Source organism: Perissodus microlepis, chromosome 12 (genome assembly GCF_051167445.1).
Source record: "Perissodus microlepis isolate ML-2025 ecotype Zambia chromosome 12, ASM5116744v1, whole genome shotgun sequence".
NCBI classification, from domain to species: domain Eukaryota; kingdom Metazoa; phylum Chordata; class Actinopteri; order Cichliformes; family Cichlidae; genus Perissodus; species Perissodus microlepis.
The window spans coordinates 21734373-21750815 of record NC_140472.1 but is presented as its reverse complement, the minus strand read 5'-3'; the positions used below and the strand labels follow the sequence as shown (position 1 = coordinate 21750815).

The following is a 16443-nucleotide window of genomic DNA, read 5'->3' as shown; positions in this document are numbered from 1 at the left end:
GTCATTCTGTTATATCCGCATTCTGACAACGTGGTGGAGGAAGCAGTCTGAGTGTAAGCCGTAACAAAAAGTCAGTCACGGTCTTCCTAGAATTCATGGCTGACACTGACAAATGGAGATCACCATAGGAAACATTTCTGGACACAGACAGTGGCATTTTACCAATGTTCGTCCATGCAGCCGACAGAAAACACTGTTAAAAAACCTAAATATCTGAAAAGAGTGTTCATGGTTCAAATTGTTTGTGTCTGCATAATGATAAGCATCTTTTATTTGTATAGGACAATCCTTTGTTATTATTTTTGACATCAAATCTTACTGCTTGTGCTAGTATTTTGATTTTTATTAGTATCGTTTGTATCATTTCAATTTGAAATCGGAAGCTATATAAATTGTTTTTCCTGAATTTTTTGAATTTTTGGTGCCATAAGAAATTTTTATCCAACCCCACTGGAAAATACGTTCCTCTTAACTAACTGATAAAAAGAAAATTCTTTTAAAACAGTTGTTAATCCTGTTCTACAGATATTATATATCTATATGTTTATAAAGAATGGGAAACTGCATCAATTTACATCAAATAAACTCACAACAGCTGTGTGCAGCCCAGTCGTGTCTTGATAACTTTTACAACCTCCTGAATTCAAAGGTGTAGATCGCTCACAGCTAGGCTGTCCCAAAAATCAAGGCTGGATTCTGGATTAAAAGGTCAATGTTAGGTGTCAATGTAAACTTTCAATTATGCAAATCTATTTTTTCTGAGACGTGATGCTCTCACATTCAAATCTTTTAATGTACTTTCAATGTTGGGCTTTTTGGTAAGCTCTCCAAAGATCTTACTATTTGGGAGTTGATATCTAAATATGTCGGTCTCTGGGGCTTTGAGAGTCTGCTCTGTTAATCTCACCCTCCATCTTCCATGAATTATTGCGATGTATCAACTAGGTTCTTCAGTAAGGTTTCTGCAGTGGACCAGTGAGGCCTAATGATGAGCCTTCTTTTTTGGGGGGAAAAATTATTCTTGCAAAAACCCGTGCATGGAAGGGAAGAAGATATGCAATAGTGTCTCCAGTCTCCTGGGAACCCAACTCAAATCTGTTTGATGTCTCTAGAGCCTTGGGAGCTGAACCACAGGGAATTCTGTGTTTTGTTTCCACCTGCCATAACTTTGACATAAGGTTAAGACGTGGCGAGTTCTCTTTCCTTCAAATCATTAAAGTTTAGTTCATAAGTCTATAAGTTTAGTTCTGCAGAGAATTTCAACTCAAGTAATCTCTGAAAGCACCTAAATCGAGTGGTTTTGCATGTTTTTGTGGCACTTGAAAAAACAATGGAAATTAGACAGAAGCCAAAAACACAGTAATCTGAATTATATGGTCAACGTTAAGTAACTGTAAAGATTTTCCAGAATTTCAGGCTATGGTTTTGGGGACTTGAGGTTCTTGGTTTTAAATACATTATAAGTGAATTTCCATAACTTTCCATTTATTTGCAATTCAAAGAAGACACTGTAGAGATGTAAACCCATGATAGTATCGCTCCAACATGAGTGCAGAACAACACATCTGAGCTTCAGTACCTCAAAGCAGCTGAAAATAATGACCAAAGTCCTTTTCAACAATCACAAACCTATGGATAGTTGAAAAATAAAAATTATAATTTTCAACCCAGACTGATGAAATGCTCAAAATTTGGGACTAATTTTTTAACGTAAGTGAAGTAAGTGAATTTTGATTCACCTATATTTCAATTCATTGGTGACTTAAGCTCAATTTAGGGTTCTTATTGAGCCTCAAAAGTCCCCAAAATTGATTAACTAGTGTGTTACTTCAGAGGGGAGAATTCACAGGTCTGCACTGAAAGCTTGCAAGTCAATAAGCATAATTAGGTGAAAGACAAAATCTTTGGGTAGCCTGTGGACAATCACCACCATAAAGTGTCTTTTGATTTCATAACCTCTGATAGGGTGACACAGCAACGGGGAGGTCTTCTCAATCACCAGATGTAGGTTAGATTAGACATTAGATAAAAGAATCTCTATGTGACCTTGATGCACGTAATGCATGTAATACAGTATGTAATGATGATTTGATTTGAAGTTGAATTTCCAATAAATAAAGTAAAAAGTGAACAAATTACAGTCCCTGCACCTTTGCACACACAGAGGACTGACAGCAGGAATTCTAATCCCAAAGTTTCACATGCCAGGTTCCACATACTGCAGAGTTATGACCCTGTCTACTTGGCTGAGCTTCGGCCCAGTGATAGGACGTTTGAAGTGGACAAAAGTGTTTGACAGTGAAAAGTATTGGCACCTGCTATTGATTGGCAAAAGCTTGCAAAAGCAGACACAAGTGTACAACGGCAAAGGTGAACGCAAGAGGCTATAAGTTAAGTTAAACAAAGCCAAAGACCGGGGCTCAATACCAGAAGGTCAAGCAAATGAAATGCAAAGAAAACAGACATGTCGAGTCACCCTCCCCTTGTTGCAGAATGGTTTATGTCTGCTTTTGGAAGGTAACAAAATTTGCAAGTTAATGACACAACAGAGCAAGCAAAGAGGGCAAAGAAACGCCTCTTTCATATTCATGTTCTGCTGCTGTGTACCCTCTCTCTCTGTTGCACTCCTTTAGTTTTTTTTCCATCACCACTTTAGTTTACCTCTCTCTCTACAAATTATTATTTCATTTACATGTCTCATGTCTCTCTCACAGAGGTCCTGGGGGAAAAACAGAGATATAAGCAGGAAAGAAATCAGGAGAAAGCCATATATATGCCTCTGTGGACTGTAATTCACAGCAGGCTTTGATCTTAGTTTAGAGATACTAATGGTGTGGTTTTGGGGAAGGTCTGGTCACCCTTTTATCTTTTTGTGTATTTGTATTTTCAGTACGGGTCTGTATAATACTTCCATATATGGTTGGGGTCAGTCACCCATGTAGATTTAAAAAAACCCAAAGCATCAGACAATCAAAGCTAATGGATGTTCTTTCTGAGCTTATGCTATTGCTAACATCCCTTATTGGTATGTTGGCATGTATTATACACTGCCAAAGGGTATTAGTGAAAATATTAGCACTTTCACTCTAAAACAAAACAAAACATTCACCATATATATTAAACACCATCAACACCCCCTTCCAAATGACTCCTACTGACTTCAGAAAACAATCATTTCGGCATCTGTCATTTTCGAGCAAAGTGTTATGATCTTTCTGGATCCTGATTTGGACTAAAATGTAAAACAAAAATTTGCATCTGCATCTCGTAATTACCTGAGACCCCTCAAAAACGTGTGGAGTCTGGCATCTAAAGAGGATATGTAAGTGCAGAGGATGGCAGATAATGTGGTTTCCTGGTTTATATTGTTAGACCTTGTAAAGGTATTCCAACGTGTCAGTGCTTTACTAAGTGACTGTTTCAGCTAATCATGTCCATAATGGTTTGGATGTAATTTAAGTTGGTTCCAAACATTCACACTGAGACAGACACATAGCCTGGGGTGAAACGTTAGCTTTAAACAGGCTAAAACATTTAAAGAGGAGATTTATAGCCTGAAACAGGAGGGATAATATGTGTGTGTTTGTGTACATGTAAAGCATAAACTGGCAGATACTTAAAGTCTCCCAGTTTCCCCCTCTAAACGTAGAATCTGATTAAATTAACAAAACGAAGTGATTAAATGGACCTTTTAGAGACGGGAATGCAACCACTTTGACCAGATTTCATGGAACTGAAATAGAGCCTGATTAAAATAGGGGGTGAAAAATTCGTAAGAGCAGCGTGGTGCACTGTGGTTCCAGATGAAATTGCTTTTTATTGTTTGCTAGACCCTTATCCTCACTGGTTTAAAACAATTTGATGCGTTTCTATCTTGGTAAGGGCTGTCAGTGTGGTCTACCTTATGTGCTCTGTAGAAGCCAAATATGCCAGACTCACTAAATGTAAAGCTAATCTTCCTTCATTTGTTTGTATGTCCTTGTCGAGAAGAGCTTATGTGCTGCTGACTGTTAGCCATGTGCATTATCTCACCTCCTGCAGTGTCCGTCTCAGCCTTAGAAGCAGGGTTTTGACAGCAGTGCACTCCTGCTGCATGAGTCTTAGTGGAAGGGTTTCCAGTCCCAGAGGTAAAGGGTCATCTTCCTTCCCCGTGCCCAACCCGGCGCTCCACTCAGCAGGCAGCAGGCTGGTTGGACGGCAGGGTTCCCTAGAGGAGGGGAGGGATGAACAAAAACTTCATCATAAACACGTCTTCCCCGGGTCCCGCTGTTCTCCACTTGTGGAATCTCATCATTGCCTTCGCTGGTTAGCGATTATATAGCTGACCCATTACACAGTAAAGTGAAGATGCCAGCTGCTTCTCAATACCCCAGTAATTCCTTGAATTCTGTGTGATACCATGTGTAACAAACTAAAGTGCACAAACATAGTCTGAACAATAACTTGGCAGAATGCAAAACAATAATTTGTAGCAATTAGATGCAACGTAGTAAACTACTCCTTCTACACAACCTTCCTGCATAGCATAAAGCTGTTATTCACAGTATTTTAGTCTGATTGAAACCCAATGTGAACATTTTGAATCTTTCATCTTTATTATTTCAGAGTCATTGAATAAAAAAAAATAGTCCATTGCCGCAAAAATAGTTGGCTTTAAAAAACACAGAATGAAAAGAAAATGAGACAGACAGAAAAAAACAGGAGAAGGAAAATTAAACCAAAAAAAGTGACAGTCAGAACCAACTGTCACAATACACAGCAGCTACCCCACAGGATCCACAGAGGACTCGATTTTAATGACAAGTCATTTCTACAATAATTCTTTTTAGAGAAGGTTTTAAATCAACAACGTGAGGCGATAACAAACTACCACACAAAACAAAAAGTCCACCTTATCATCCTGTGTGATGAAGTCAGGGGGAGACTTCACTACCAAGAGATTTGTGGACGTCCACAAGAAAGTTTGAATGTTACGTGCAGCAGAGCTGACCGTAGGTAGATGCTGTTAAAAGTCACAGTTTAAGGCCGGACTATTAACTATTAGCCTCCGAAAGAGGCAATGTTGTGATGGCACAGGATTGGATTCAAACACACACAAACAACAGGGGGGAGTTCAACCAAAGCCTTCTTGTAATTAACTGTCCCATTTGGGAACACACTCCATTAAACAGTAAACAGGTCTTTGTACCAGCATGTCTTTGGTCTCCGGTGCGTGGCCTCTATTCCTTGTCTCACCTGAAAGTCACAGCATTTAGGAAAAAAGGAGACAGATTTTTGGAAGGGATTCTTACAAAGAGCCAGACCTGCTTGGAGCATCTTTCTTTGCCTTCCTAAAGCTCAATCCATGCACCTCGGGCTCTTATATTAACATAGTCATTAATTGCTTGGAGTCCGCTGTACTCCTTTTGCCAGTTTGCCACATTTCCCTGCTCGAGATGTCAGACCTCTATAGTCCACCAGACATGAAAACAGTCTCCGAACAAAGATCAAGACGTTTTTATTCTATTTTGTGGCCGTGTGTGAAAAGCATCGGGAAAACAAAGCACATCAGTTTACTTTATGATAGCTCTGCACAAACATGACGGTAATTGAATGTCTGTGGGGCTACTGATGTGGTTTGTAATTCAAATACTTTTTTATTGAGTGGTAGAAAAAAAAAGATATATTTTCTAAACAGACATTTTAATTCCCCGACATTCTCATTTTGGGATTAGCACTTACCTGAGGTTAACAATTTACTTTTCAGACAACAGCAATTACACAAGCAATTAACCACAAAACACACTGGAACACAAACTGCATTCATGGGCATAACTTTGTAACCTAAAGGGTTACATGATCCGTGGATAAACATAATCCGTGGATAAACCTTTTGTTCTGTTTATGCACTTCTTTGCCTTTTAAAATGCAAGCCATCATCAATCCACTGGCAAACAGTCACAAACGTCTCTGATCAATAAAAATGTGGCGCTGACTCTGACTTGGACATTTCGCCAAGTCTTTACTCTTAAAAGTTCCTATTAACACAACTACACGGAGCTCGATTGTTTGCGAAATAGACTTAAACTATTTCAACTATTAAACTAGAGTTGACGCATTTCACACAGAGAAAGCAGAGAGAAAGAAAGTCGGAAAGCAACTAGAATAGTCAAACTTGTTTCAATAAAGTAAATTCCTGCATTAACATTTCTCTGCCAGGTTGTGATATTTTGACGGAAGTGCATAAAGGGGGACTGTGTATCTCACCTTCTTTATGACATTTTCAAAAGGTGAGCCGAGAAATACCACCCTCTTGTCTGAAAACCACACAGACAACCTCAGAGTTCACAGTCTGCATAACAAGAAAAGAAGAGGGATGGAAGACAGTGGAAAGGCAGACATGGTAGCAGAAACAAGAAGCTCTTAATCATCAAGAGCCCGTGTTCACTTTCACAGATTTAGAGGGAGGTTCTAAAAAAAATCACCAAATAAAGAGCAGCCATAAGCATTAAGTCAGCCAGAAAAATCTACTTTACTTTTATTCTCTTTTCTTTCTAAAATAAAAAACATCACAAAAATATCGAACAACATAAGCCATTCTGAACACAGCTCGGTGAAAAGGTCAGGCTGAATCGCACCCTCGTACTTTCTTCTCTGACTGTTCAACATCCCACCCCTCTTTTGTCTTTCTTCCCCCTCCTCTATATCTGTCTAACCCCACATTGTCGCGCTTTTTCTATTCTTCAAACCTTCGCCACTCTCTCCAGGCTCCCACCTCTGTTACTTCTCTTTTGTTCCCCTGCCCTTCCCTTTCCCACCCCCGCCATACCCCTCACCTGAGTCTGCGCCTTCCATCTCTACAGCTCTGCCCTTGCCTCTTCATCTTTTTCACGTATTCCTCTGACAACCACTACACTAAACTGATGCAGTATCAAAGCCTAGGTGTCCCCCTGGGGATACTGCTGAGTACCTCATACAAATGTCGAGGAGGCCTGCTGTCTTTTGAGGACAGGTGAGCGCTGTCTGTCAACTAGTCAGATGAGATTTTTTTCCCCCCTCTTTCTTAAACTGAATTATTTGCAGCTTTTTGTTCCTGTCTGGCATCTCTGAAAAGAGTGAACTTTCTCCATGTATTTCTGTATTGCTCCACTGCTATTCAGGTAGGATGAACAGGGGGTAAATAAACGACAAATGATCAATCGTGCACTCTTCTCTGATGTGTCAAATGGCACAGTGCGGTTCCAAAACAAAGTTTTTGAGGGGGGAGGGGAGGTTTCTTCACAAGGACGTTTTCTTTATGGTTCTCTGCATCTGCGCCTTACTCCATGCCTGACAATCTTGCCCTTTCTCTAGCTTTCACCAGAGTTTCAGGTTTGGATTTTTCTTTTGGTGTAGCTCAAACAGAGTGACAGGAAAATGAGTAGGAGTAGGGTTCAAACAACACTTGAATCACCCATAACAACAATCACACATCAGGCGCAGGTATGCACAGTATTTACTCTTTCAGGGGACTAGAAGTTGAACATTGCTGCTTGAACTGAGCAGCTGAGGGCTGTAAACACATTTTATTGTGGACACTTTTTAAACACTTTTTAAAAAATGTGCATATCTTTCAGTGCATGTCTACACTCTTTGTAATGCTGACAGGTCCAAAAACATTAATATATATACTTTAGGAAAGTTTTTGATATAATTAGTAGACATCAGGAGTTATACAAACATTTTATCTCCAAAAAGCTTTGTAAATGCAATGTTTGATGTACAGGGTGGGCCATTTATATGGATACACCATAATAAAATGGGAATGGTTGGTGATATTAAAGTCCTGTTTGTGGCACATTAGTATATGTGAGGGGGCAAACTCCTCAAGATGGGTGGTGACCATGGTGGCCATTTAGAAGTCGGCCATCTTGGATACAACTTTTGTTTTTTCAATAGGAAGAGGGCCATGTGACACATCAAACTTATTGGTAATGTCACAAGAAAAACAATGGTGTGCTTGGTTTCAATGTAACTTTATTCTTTCATGAGTTATTTACAAGTTTCTCTTTGTTCACAGCCATTGATATGTCGAAGAGGTTAACACGTGAGGAGCGGATCGAAATTGTGTTGATATCTGGTGAACGCAGTAACCGGGTCATTGCAGCAGATTTCAATTCAATTCAATTCAATTTTATTTATATAGCACCAAATCACAACAAAAGTCGCCTCAAGGCGCTTCATAGATACAGAGAAAAACCCAACAATCATATGACCCCCTATGAGCAAGCACTTTGGCGACAGTGGGAAGGAAAAACTCCCTTTTAACAGGAAGAAACCTCCGGCAGAACCAGGCTCAGGGAGGGGCGGCCATCTGCTGCGACCGGTTGGGGTGAGAGAAGGAAGACAGGATAAAAGACATGCTGTGGAAGAGAGACAGAGGTTAATAACAGATATGATTCAATGCAGAGAGGTCTATTAATACATAGTGAGTGAGAAAGGTGACTGGAAAGGAAAAACTCAATGCATCTTGGGAATCCCCCGGCAGCCTACGTCTATTGCAGCATAACTAAGGGAGGATTCAGGGTCACCTGGTCCAGCCCTAACTATATGCTTTAGCAAAAAGGAAAAAAAAAAAAAATGCAAGACACCCTACGAGACCACCCATCTCCCATGCTACAGTTAGCAAACTGCTTGCTAAGTTTGGTGAAACTGGTTCAGTGTTGGATTTGCCAAAATGTGGACGCAAGAAAACTGTCACTAATGAAGAAACATCAGTGGCTGTCCTAGCTTCATTCAGCAAGAGCCCACTGCGTAGCACTCGCCGCATGTCACTGGAGAGTGCCATTAGTCGAACATCCCTTCGGCGGATATTAGCTACTCACAAATGGCACCCTTACAAACTTCAGCTACTGCAGCATCTCAACGAGGATGACCCAGATCGGCGCACAGAATTTGCAGAATGGGCAAAACAAAAATTGGAACAGGACCCTCAGTTCACGCAGAAGATTTTGTTCAGTGATGAGGCAAACTTTTATGTGAATGGTGAAGTTAACAAACAAAACCACCGCTATTGGTCTGACACTAACCCACATTGGATGGATCCCTCCAAGACTGTTGGAACAACAAAAGTGATGGTTTGGTGTGGTATATGGGGTACAACAATAGTGGGTCCATTCTTCATCAATGGAAACCTCAAGGCCACTGGATATTTGAAATTGCTACATGATGATCTGTTTTCCTCTTTATGCACTGAAGCTGGCACGTTCCCTGAGTTTTTCCAGCAAGATGGTGCACCACCACATTATGGGTGCCAGGTCCGAGCATTCCTAGATGAACAGTTTCCTGGAAAGTGGATTGGTCGTCGTGGGCCAGTTGAATGGCCCCCAAGGTCTCCCGATCTGACCCCTTTAGACTTTTATCTTTGGGGTCATCTGAAGGCAATTGTCTATGGTGTGAAGATACGAGATGTGCAGCACCTGAAACCATGGATACTGGATGCCTGTGCTGGCATTTCTCCTGCAGTGTTGCTATCAGTGTGTGAAGAGTGGGAGAAGAGGGTTGCATTGACAATCCAACACAATGGGCAGCACATTGAACGCATTTTATAAGTGGTCAGAAACTTGTAAATAACTCATGAAGGAATAAAGTTACGTTGAAACCAAGCACACCATTGTTTTTCTTGTGACATTACCAATAAGTTTGATGTGTCACATGGCCGCCTTTCCTATTGAAAAAACAAAAGTTGTATCCAAGAAGCCTGGAGAACTATTCCTGAAGACCACTTGAAGAAGTAGAAGTAGTTTTTGCCTTACAAACTGTATGCCTACGTGCTTTTGCACAGCTTCCATTAAGTCTTTGCACCTATTTCCCATTTTCCTAGCAAAATATGAAGGAATAAGTGGAAGCTCAAGACTTTTGTACAGCACTGTATGTGGGAACGCAGACGAATAAGCATGTCAGAATGCATACTTTTGCTGCAGTTAAACTGCAGTTACAGGCCAGACAAAGTCATTTCCAGCTAAGCATGAGTCTCACCTGCAGGTAATTACTGCACGCGCACACACACACAGACACGCTCACGAGCAAGCGCAGGGCACAGTTGAAGACAAGTCTGTTCAGTGATGATAGATGTTACACAGGCAGGGAGGCCGTTCCTCTACTCAGGGTCATCTGTCTTTTCACTGTCATGAGCTGATAGCCCGACACTCTCACTCTATTTCCCTTTTTTATAACTCTCTCTCTTTCACACACACACACACACACACACACAGGCACACACGCGCAAACACACACTGCCCCTCTGAACAGCTTATATGTATGTGAGTGCAGAGAATGGGACCATGTGATAGCAGTCAATTAGAAGATTACCCAAGTGGACCAAGTTCTAATTTGAATTGATAAAGATGTAGTATTACACCAGCTAGTGGTAGACAATGGCACTGCATCTTCAAATAGGGCATGTAAATGGGAAGATGATTACAAACAAATATATGGATTAAAGCACAATTAAATGTTTCCAAAGAGATTTTCCCTCTACTGTCTTTTCGGAGTAATTAAACAGAAAAGGAAAACACTGGTAGAGTATGAAAAATGTCCCCCCCTCCTTTGCATTATGCTCTTGTTTTCTTTGTGCCTTCTGTTATGTCATTTCTCCTCCTTTCTCTCCTCACTTTCATTCCTTTATAATCCATATCCTCCCCCCTCGCTCACCTCCTCTCTTTCTCTGTTTTCTGCTCTCCTTTGTTTCTTTCTCCTCCCTCTCACTTACTCCTCTCCATCCTTCTGACTCTCCCCTCTGCTCTAAGAAGCCATTTCTCAACAGCAGCGTTAGAAGTGATCCATTTCACCAACCCGAAAAAAGCCAATTATCTGCGTTTTTATGACTTTCATTATTTTACCACTCACACGGGGTTTTATGACTGTGTTGTTGACTACCAGCACCTTGTACATACCTGCACACACACATGTTATCCACATCCACACATGCAGCAAACAATACACGCACACAGGCGAGGAGAGACCTGAGAAGCATGTATATGAAAATTTAGATGTCTGTGTTTACACGGTGTTCGGTTTGTGTGTCAAGTGACGAATAATGACTCCCGGTCAAATAAATCACGTGGGATTCAAGTACATCATCTTGAGCAGCCGTGAGAAGCGGTGGGCTGTACCCTTGTCAATCAGCAATATATAGAGACAGCATTGTCTCAGGAATAATAATAGTAAAGGACACTTCAGCGCTGAGATACGGCGAGAAAGGCAGTCAGTCCCCACTGCCAACTTTTCCATCATTAAATTTTTACTGACGACAAAGAACATGTTTATGGGAACAATCCAATATATATGAGTGTCTACGGCTGCGTGTGTGTGTATGTGTGTGTGTGTACTGCAGCCATCTGTGCGTCATGTGTGCTTGCTTGTCTGCACATGTGAAGTACAACTGTATACCACAGCTAAAAAAGAGTGATCACCATCATTTGTCACTGCTTTCCACCTGACAGACACTGTGTACTCATCTGCATTCAGCACCTGAGGCTACGGATGTTTAATGCTACCATTAAACTCATCTCCGACATAAAGTGCATCTGTGACTAAAGAGTGAGCGCAAGCCAGGCTCCAGGCAGTGAATCTAATGGTGAATTCAACTCTTCAGACACAGAAAGGGGGAGAATATAAAACTAATGTAATATGGCAGGGGTAACTTTCTGATTAACCCAACTGTCCTTCCTGCTTCCCTTTGCACTCTGCACTCTGAATGTGTGCTTCGTTTGCAAGAAATCCGTGCTTTTGCTTGACTCTTGCTTGTTTCACTCCCCCTGACTTCTCTAACCTCGATCTATTGCTGTCTGCCACTGCCCACTCACCGCTTCCTTGGCATCTGTGAGGTTAATCCATAAAAGGATGGGAACCACCACATTAGCTCTTTGTGGGTGGTGGTGGTGGTGGTGGGGGAACCTTTGGGGAGTTATCAGAACATACTTGCACTAATTACTATCACAACTTATTGTTGCTCGTAGAGATCTATTTAATATCGGTCCCATGTGTCGCATTCCATTTTTCATTTTCCGTGAATATTGTCATGCCAAGTTGCCAAATCTTACCCTGTATAAAAGCCTCCAAGCAATATTCCATTAAAGTGGAACAGTTTCAATTTTTAGCACAGAAACCCTGCTGCGAGTCCACTACCAAAACTTATTGCCCAAGGGAATCTGAGACATTTCTCTCTCTCTCTCTTGAACTTATGTTGTTATGCAAGCATGAAGGGATTTCTTCTGTGATTCACATGTTTTAAAGTAACTGCAATTTTTAGCGAGAATCGCATAAAAATGCCCGAGTGCCACAGGTGACAGCTGATCACAAAAGCAACCACTGGTTGACTAAGCCCGATTTTTATTTTATCTTATTTATTTTTTTAAACTCCAGCCAACAAATCCATGTTTAAAATGCAAATTCTGCACCCAAAGGGAGTTTTTATTTAGAGGACACATTAATGCTTATCCAGTCTGTTCATTACTTAAGGACATGATAATTTTTGCATTATTTATTCTAAATCCCTGATAACAAAGGACCAGAATTTCAATGACCTTATAACCGTGTTGCCACTGCACAGCCTGATTATCTTCTGCTGATCCCGCAGTCATAAAAAAATCAAAAGCATCGAATTTCAGATAAGATTTTGACCAGAAATGTAATAAGTGCAAATTAATGTGATCTTAGCTGCCAATGTGTGACTCAAAGCTCATATTAATAAGACAATAAGACACGGAGGAGCAAGCTTGTGTTGCAAATTCCCAGTATAACACATGTTGTTTGAGACAAACACAAGTGATATTTTATGACAGAGAGTAACAGCATCACAAGAAATGTAAATGTTGCCTCTCTCCTTTTCATCTAATTTCCTCTTGTCATTGTGAAACTGCCCACTTTCCTTTCAGAAAGCCATATATTGTTTAAGATGAGTCACAGTTTTGATTTGTTGTGATTTTTGCGGTGGCACTGTTGTCATCGCAATGACAAAATAATAGCACCTAAGAACAAGTTTCCATACTGACTCATGCAAAGGAAAGATTTAAATGACAATTATTGTGCCTGCATGTTTATTGCAACAATCTCTGCACTTAGATCAGATTCACGTCGACTGCCCACACTGCCCATATTCTTGTTGACATCATTTCTAAATAAATGTTTCTCAGCATTCCCCTGATCAATCCCTCATTTTAGGCCTAATCTTATCGAGACTGCCGACATGAACATATTTCTTCGTCTGTAATCACCTGCAAAAGCTCTGATCCTGATTAAACAAAAAACATATATAAAAAGGTACCACAGATAATCCTCTCCAATCAAGAACATTAAAAAGCACATATGGCCATCATCCTCATTTCTTTAAAAGCCGTTGTCATGGCAGTACTGAAATAAGACTATGAGGTGCCTAATAAGATATTATGCACACAGAAAGCGACAATTTTGCTTTGATTTTGCTCTCTTCGTGTAATTTTGTGGAGACTTACGCAAGTTGACAACAGAGTCTGTAAGTATTAGATCTGTTTGTTTGAAACATGATTTACCCATGCTGGGAAAACGGCGAGGACATCACCAATTAACACATAATATCTACTGTTTTATCAAGAGTTCCACACTGAAATTGTATTTTGGATACACAATCTGCCCAAGTGCTTATGTATAGCATCTTCAGTTTTCCTAATGTGGTCAGTGAGTTAAGATTTTCGTTTTGGTCGCTGAATATGAACAATGGCACTTGGGCTTTATATCTTTTTCAGACTCTGGTGCTTTCATAGTGACCAACACTGTGTTTTGTCTGATTTGACTGTATATCTGCAACACTGTGTGACAAAATTATCACGCACCTAAGTTAAAGATATTTACAGTTTTGTGTTTTTTTATTTTATTACATTTTTTTTATGAGGGTTAGAAGTTCGAAGCCAGATGCTGGAAGACAAATGAGTCTCCAAATAGTTCAATATTTGGATAAAACATTAACCTTTAGAGAGAGTGCACAGTCACTGCATCCAGCTGTTGTTTGACATAGTTACAGCACTCCCACTGAACCTCTTTTTTTCACCTTTCTGCACCAAGCCAAGCTACCACTTTTTTGAGCCCAGCCTAAATATAATATATAATAAGTTCAGATAATCTCAGCTTGCCAAAAAACAAACACTTGGCAGTAATGGGAAAAAAAAGTTTTTGTAGGACTCTCTGCAGTCCTGTGAAAATATCAGCAGTCCCCATGATTCAATAGCTTGTAAAGCCACCTTCAGCAGCAATACCTTGAAGTACTTTAGTTTATTTTATCAGTCTTTCACATCATTGTGGAGAAATTTTGGCCCTCTCTTCTTCACAGTCTTGCTTCTGCTCATTGAGGTTTGCAGGCGTTTCTTTTTGCACACCTCTCTCAAGATCCTGCCCAAGCATTTAATCAGGTTGAGGTTCTTTTCTTTATTTTTCAGCAATTCTATTGTAGATTTACTAGCATGCTTGCCCCACTGTTCCACTGAAAGACCCAATATAGGCCAAGCCTTAGCTATCAGACAAATGGCCTTGCACTTGACTATACAACACTCTAATACAGAGAGGAGTTAATGGCCGTCTCAGAGATTGCAAGGTGCCCAGATCCTGAGACTGCCCAAGCCCAAATCCTAACTCCTCCACCACCGTGTTTGATAGTATGTATAGATGAAGTAGTCTGAGCTGATATGCTGTGTTTTCTCTAAACATGGTGCGGTCCTTTAAGGCCACACACATTGGACTCCTCTTTCTAAATCAAATGCTCCAGAAGTCTGTTGGTTTGTTAAGATGCAAATTTGCCAACATAAGCTGTGCTGCCATGTTCCTTGACTTGACTCGACTTGTTCAGTTTTTCTCTAATTGGACTTTCATCAACTTTAACATTTAACATGCTAACTTAAGCCTGTAGAGTCTAGCTCATGGCTTCTTTGCAGTTGCTTTTTTGCTGTGATTAGCTGTGATGTCCACTCCTGGGAAGACTGCAGCATTTTGTTAGCACACCTAAATGCTGATGATTATTTAACAAGCGCAATTTACTCTCTTAATTCTCACCAAAGCAACATGGGTTGACTTAGTTTCATAACCTCTCTCCAGTCCCTGGATAACAACCTTTGACTAAAACATTCACTAATACCCAGTGTAAAGAGTCCTTTCCTTACCTGGATGATTGCATCAAGCATCAAGACTCATGTAAAGAGGTTTTCTATTTCAAACTCTAGTTTTTTTTGTTTCTTTTTTTTTTTGAGGGGGGGAGGGGGTATCATTCTTTAAGCGAGGTGCACCAGACAGCTACAAAGACCAAACATCAAGAAGAACAAATACAACAGTAACATATTCTCATGGGAAATATTCAGCATTCACAAAACATTTTTTATCACTGACAACAGCAGAAGGAATGTGTTGGAAAAAGCAACAAAACGGGGCGGGAAATATCTTCTTAGAAACAATCTCTAATCTCATCCTGTTGTATTAAAATAGATTTAACATTTGCATATACTATACTGTGGTCTGCAACAAATTGAGACAAGATAAAGAGAGCCAAAGACAAAAGTGCATTGCTATATTTATGATAAAAAAAAGTCTTGAAACGTCTGGAAAGTCTGGAAACGGCGGCACTAATGCCATGTGTCTTACAATCTGTTGCCGTACGATTTACAGTGAACACCACTTCAACACTCCCTTTTATTTCTGGAACACACTAGTTGATTAAGAAAAAGGTTATTGGAAGCACAGGGATGTCTTATTTATTGCCAATCTACTGTTTTTCTTTGCGTTACAAATCAGGACAACAAGTTCCCGCTCGAAGCAAGTGGGATAAAAATGAAAGCCAATACTAATTAGTCTCCTCATGCTGAACATTTAATAAACCCTATAGGGTGATGTGAATTACAAGCTAAACAACAATTGACAAAAGAAATGCACATGCCAACACATGCACACTATAACGCTTTTAACGGGTTTAGAGTTTTAAAAATTAAAAGCTGTCAAGGCATGTAGCCAAAGCTTCTCCACTGAAAACCCACAGATTAAAACGAGATAAAAGACCGAGTCTTGTCGCTGCTTGTTGGATTAACAAATTCTGCATCGTTATACACCAGCAACTGAAAAAAAAGAGGGTGGGGGGGGTCTACTTTGTGTTCCCTTCAACTCCCACTGTATGCTGTGTTTCTCTGTGTGTCTGAAAATCATGTTGCAGGGAATTTCGTCTGTCCTCAGCTCCACTCCTTAAACTGGATTCTTTATGCTTGTCTATTTTTATGAATGTGCATGCGCTTAAATGTTTGTGAGTATGTGACTTACGGTAGAAGGAGATGCGTGTGCTACTTTTGCAGACTATATTAAGTCTGGAGGGATTCGATTACAACATGGTCGATATACTTTGTGAGTCGTATTAACATTAAATAAATGTGTTCCTTCCTGTTTTTTTGTGCATATGTGAGAAAATTCTATAAAATT

General features: G+C 40.2%; 1 protein-coding gene across 1 annotated transcript in view; it reads right to left on the bottom strand.

The window, feature by feature from the left end:
- ccser1 (coiled-coil serine-rich protein 1) overlaps nt 1-16443 on the bottom strand; it is a 131665-nt gene that overhangs the window by 78566 nt on the left and 36656 nt on the right. Inside the window, exon 7 of the mRNA XM_084946730.1 lies at nt 4033-4207. Coding sequence (XP_084802856.1) covers nt 4033-4207 — 175 coding nt within the window. The remainder of the gene's footprint in view (nt 1-4032; nt 4208-16443) is intronic.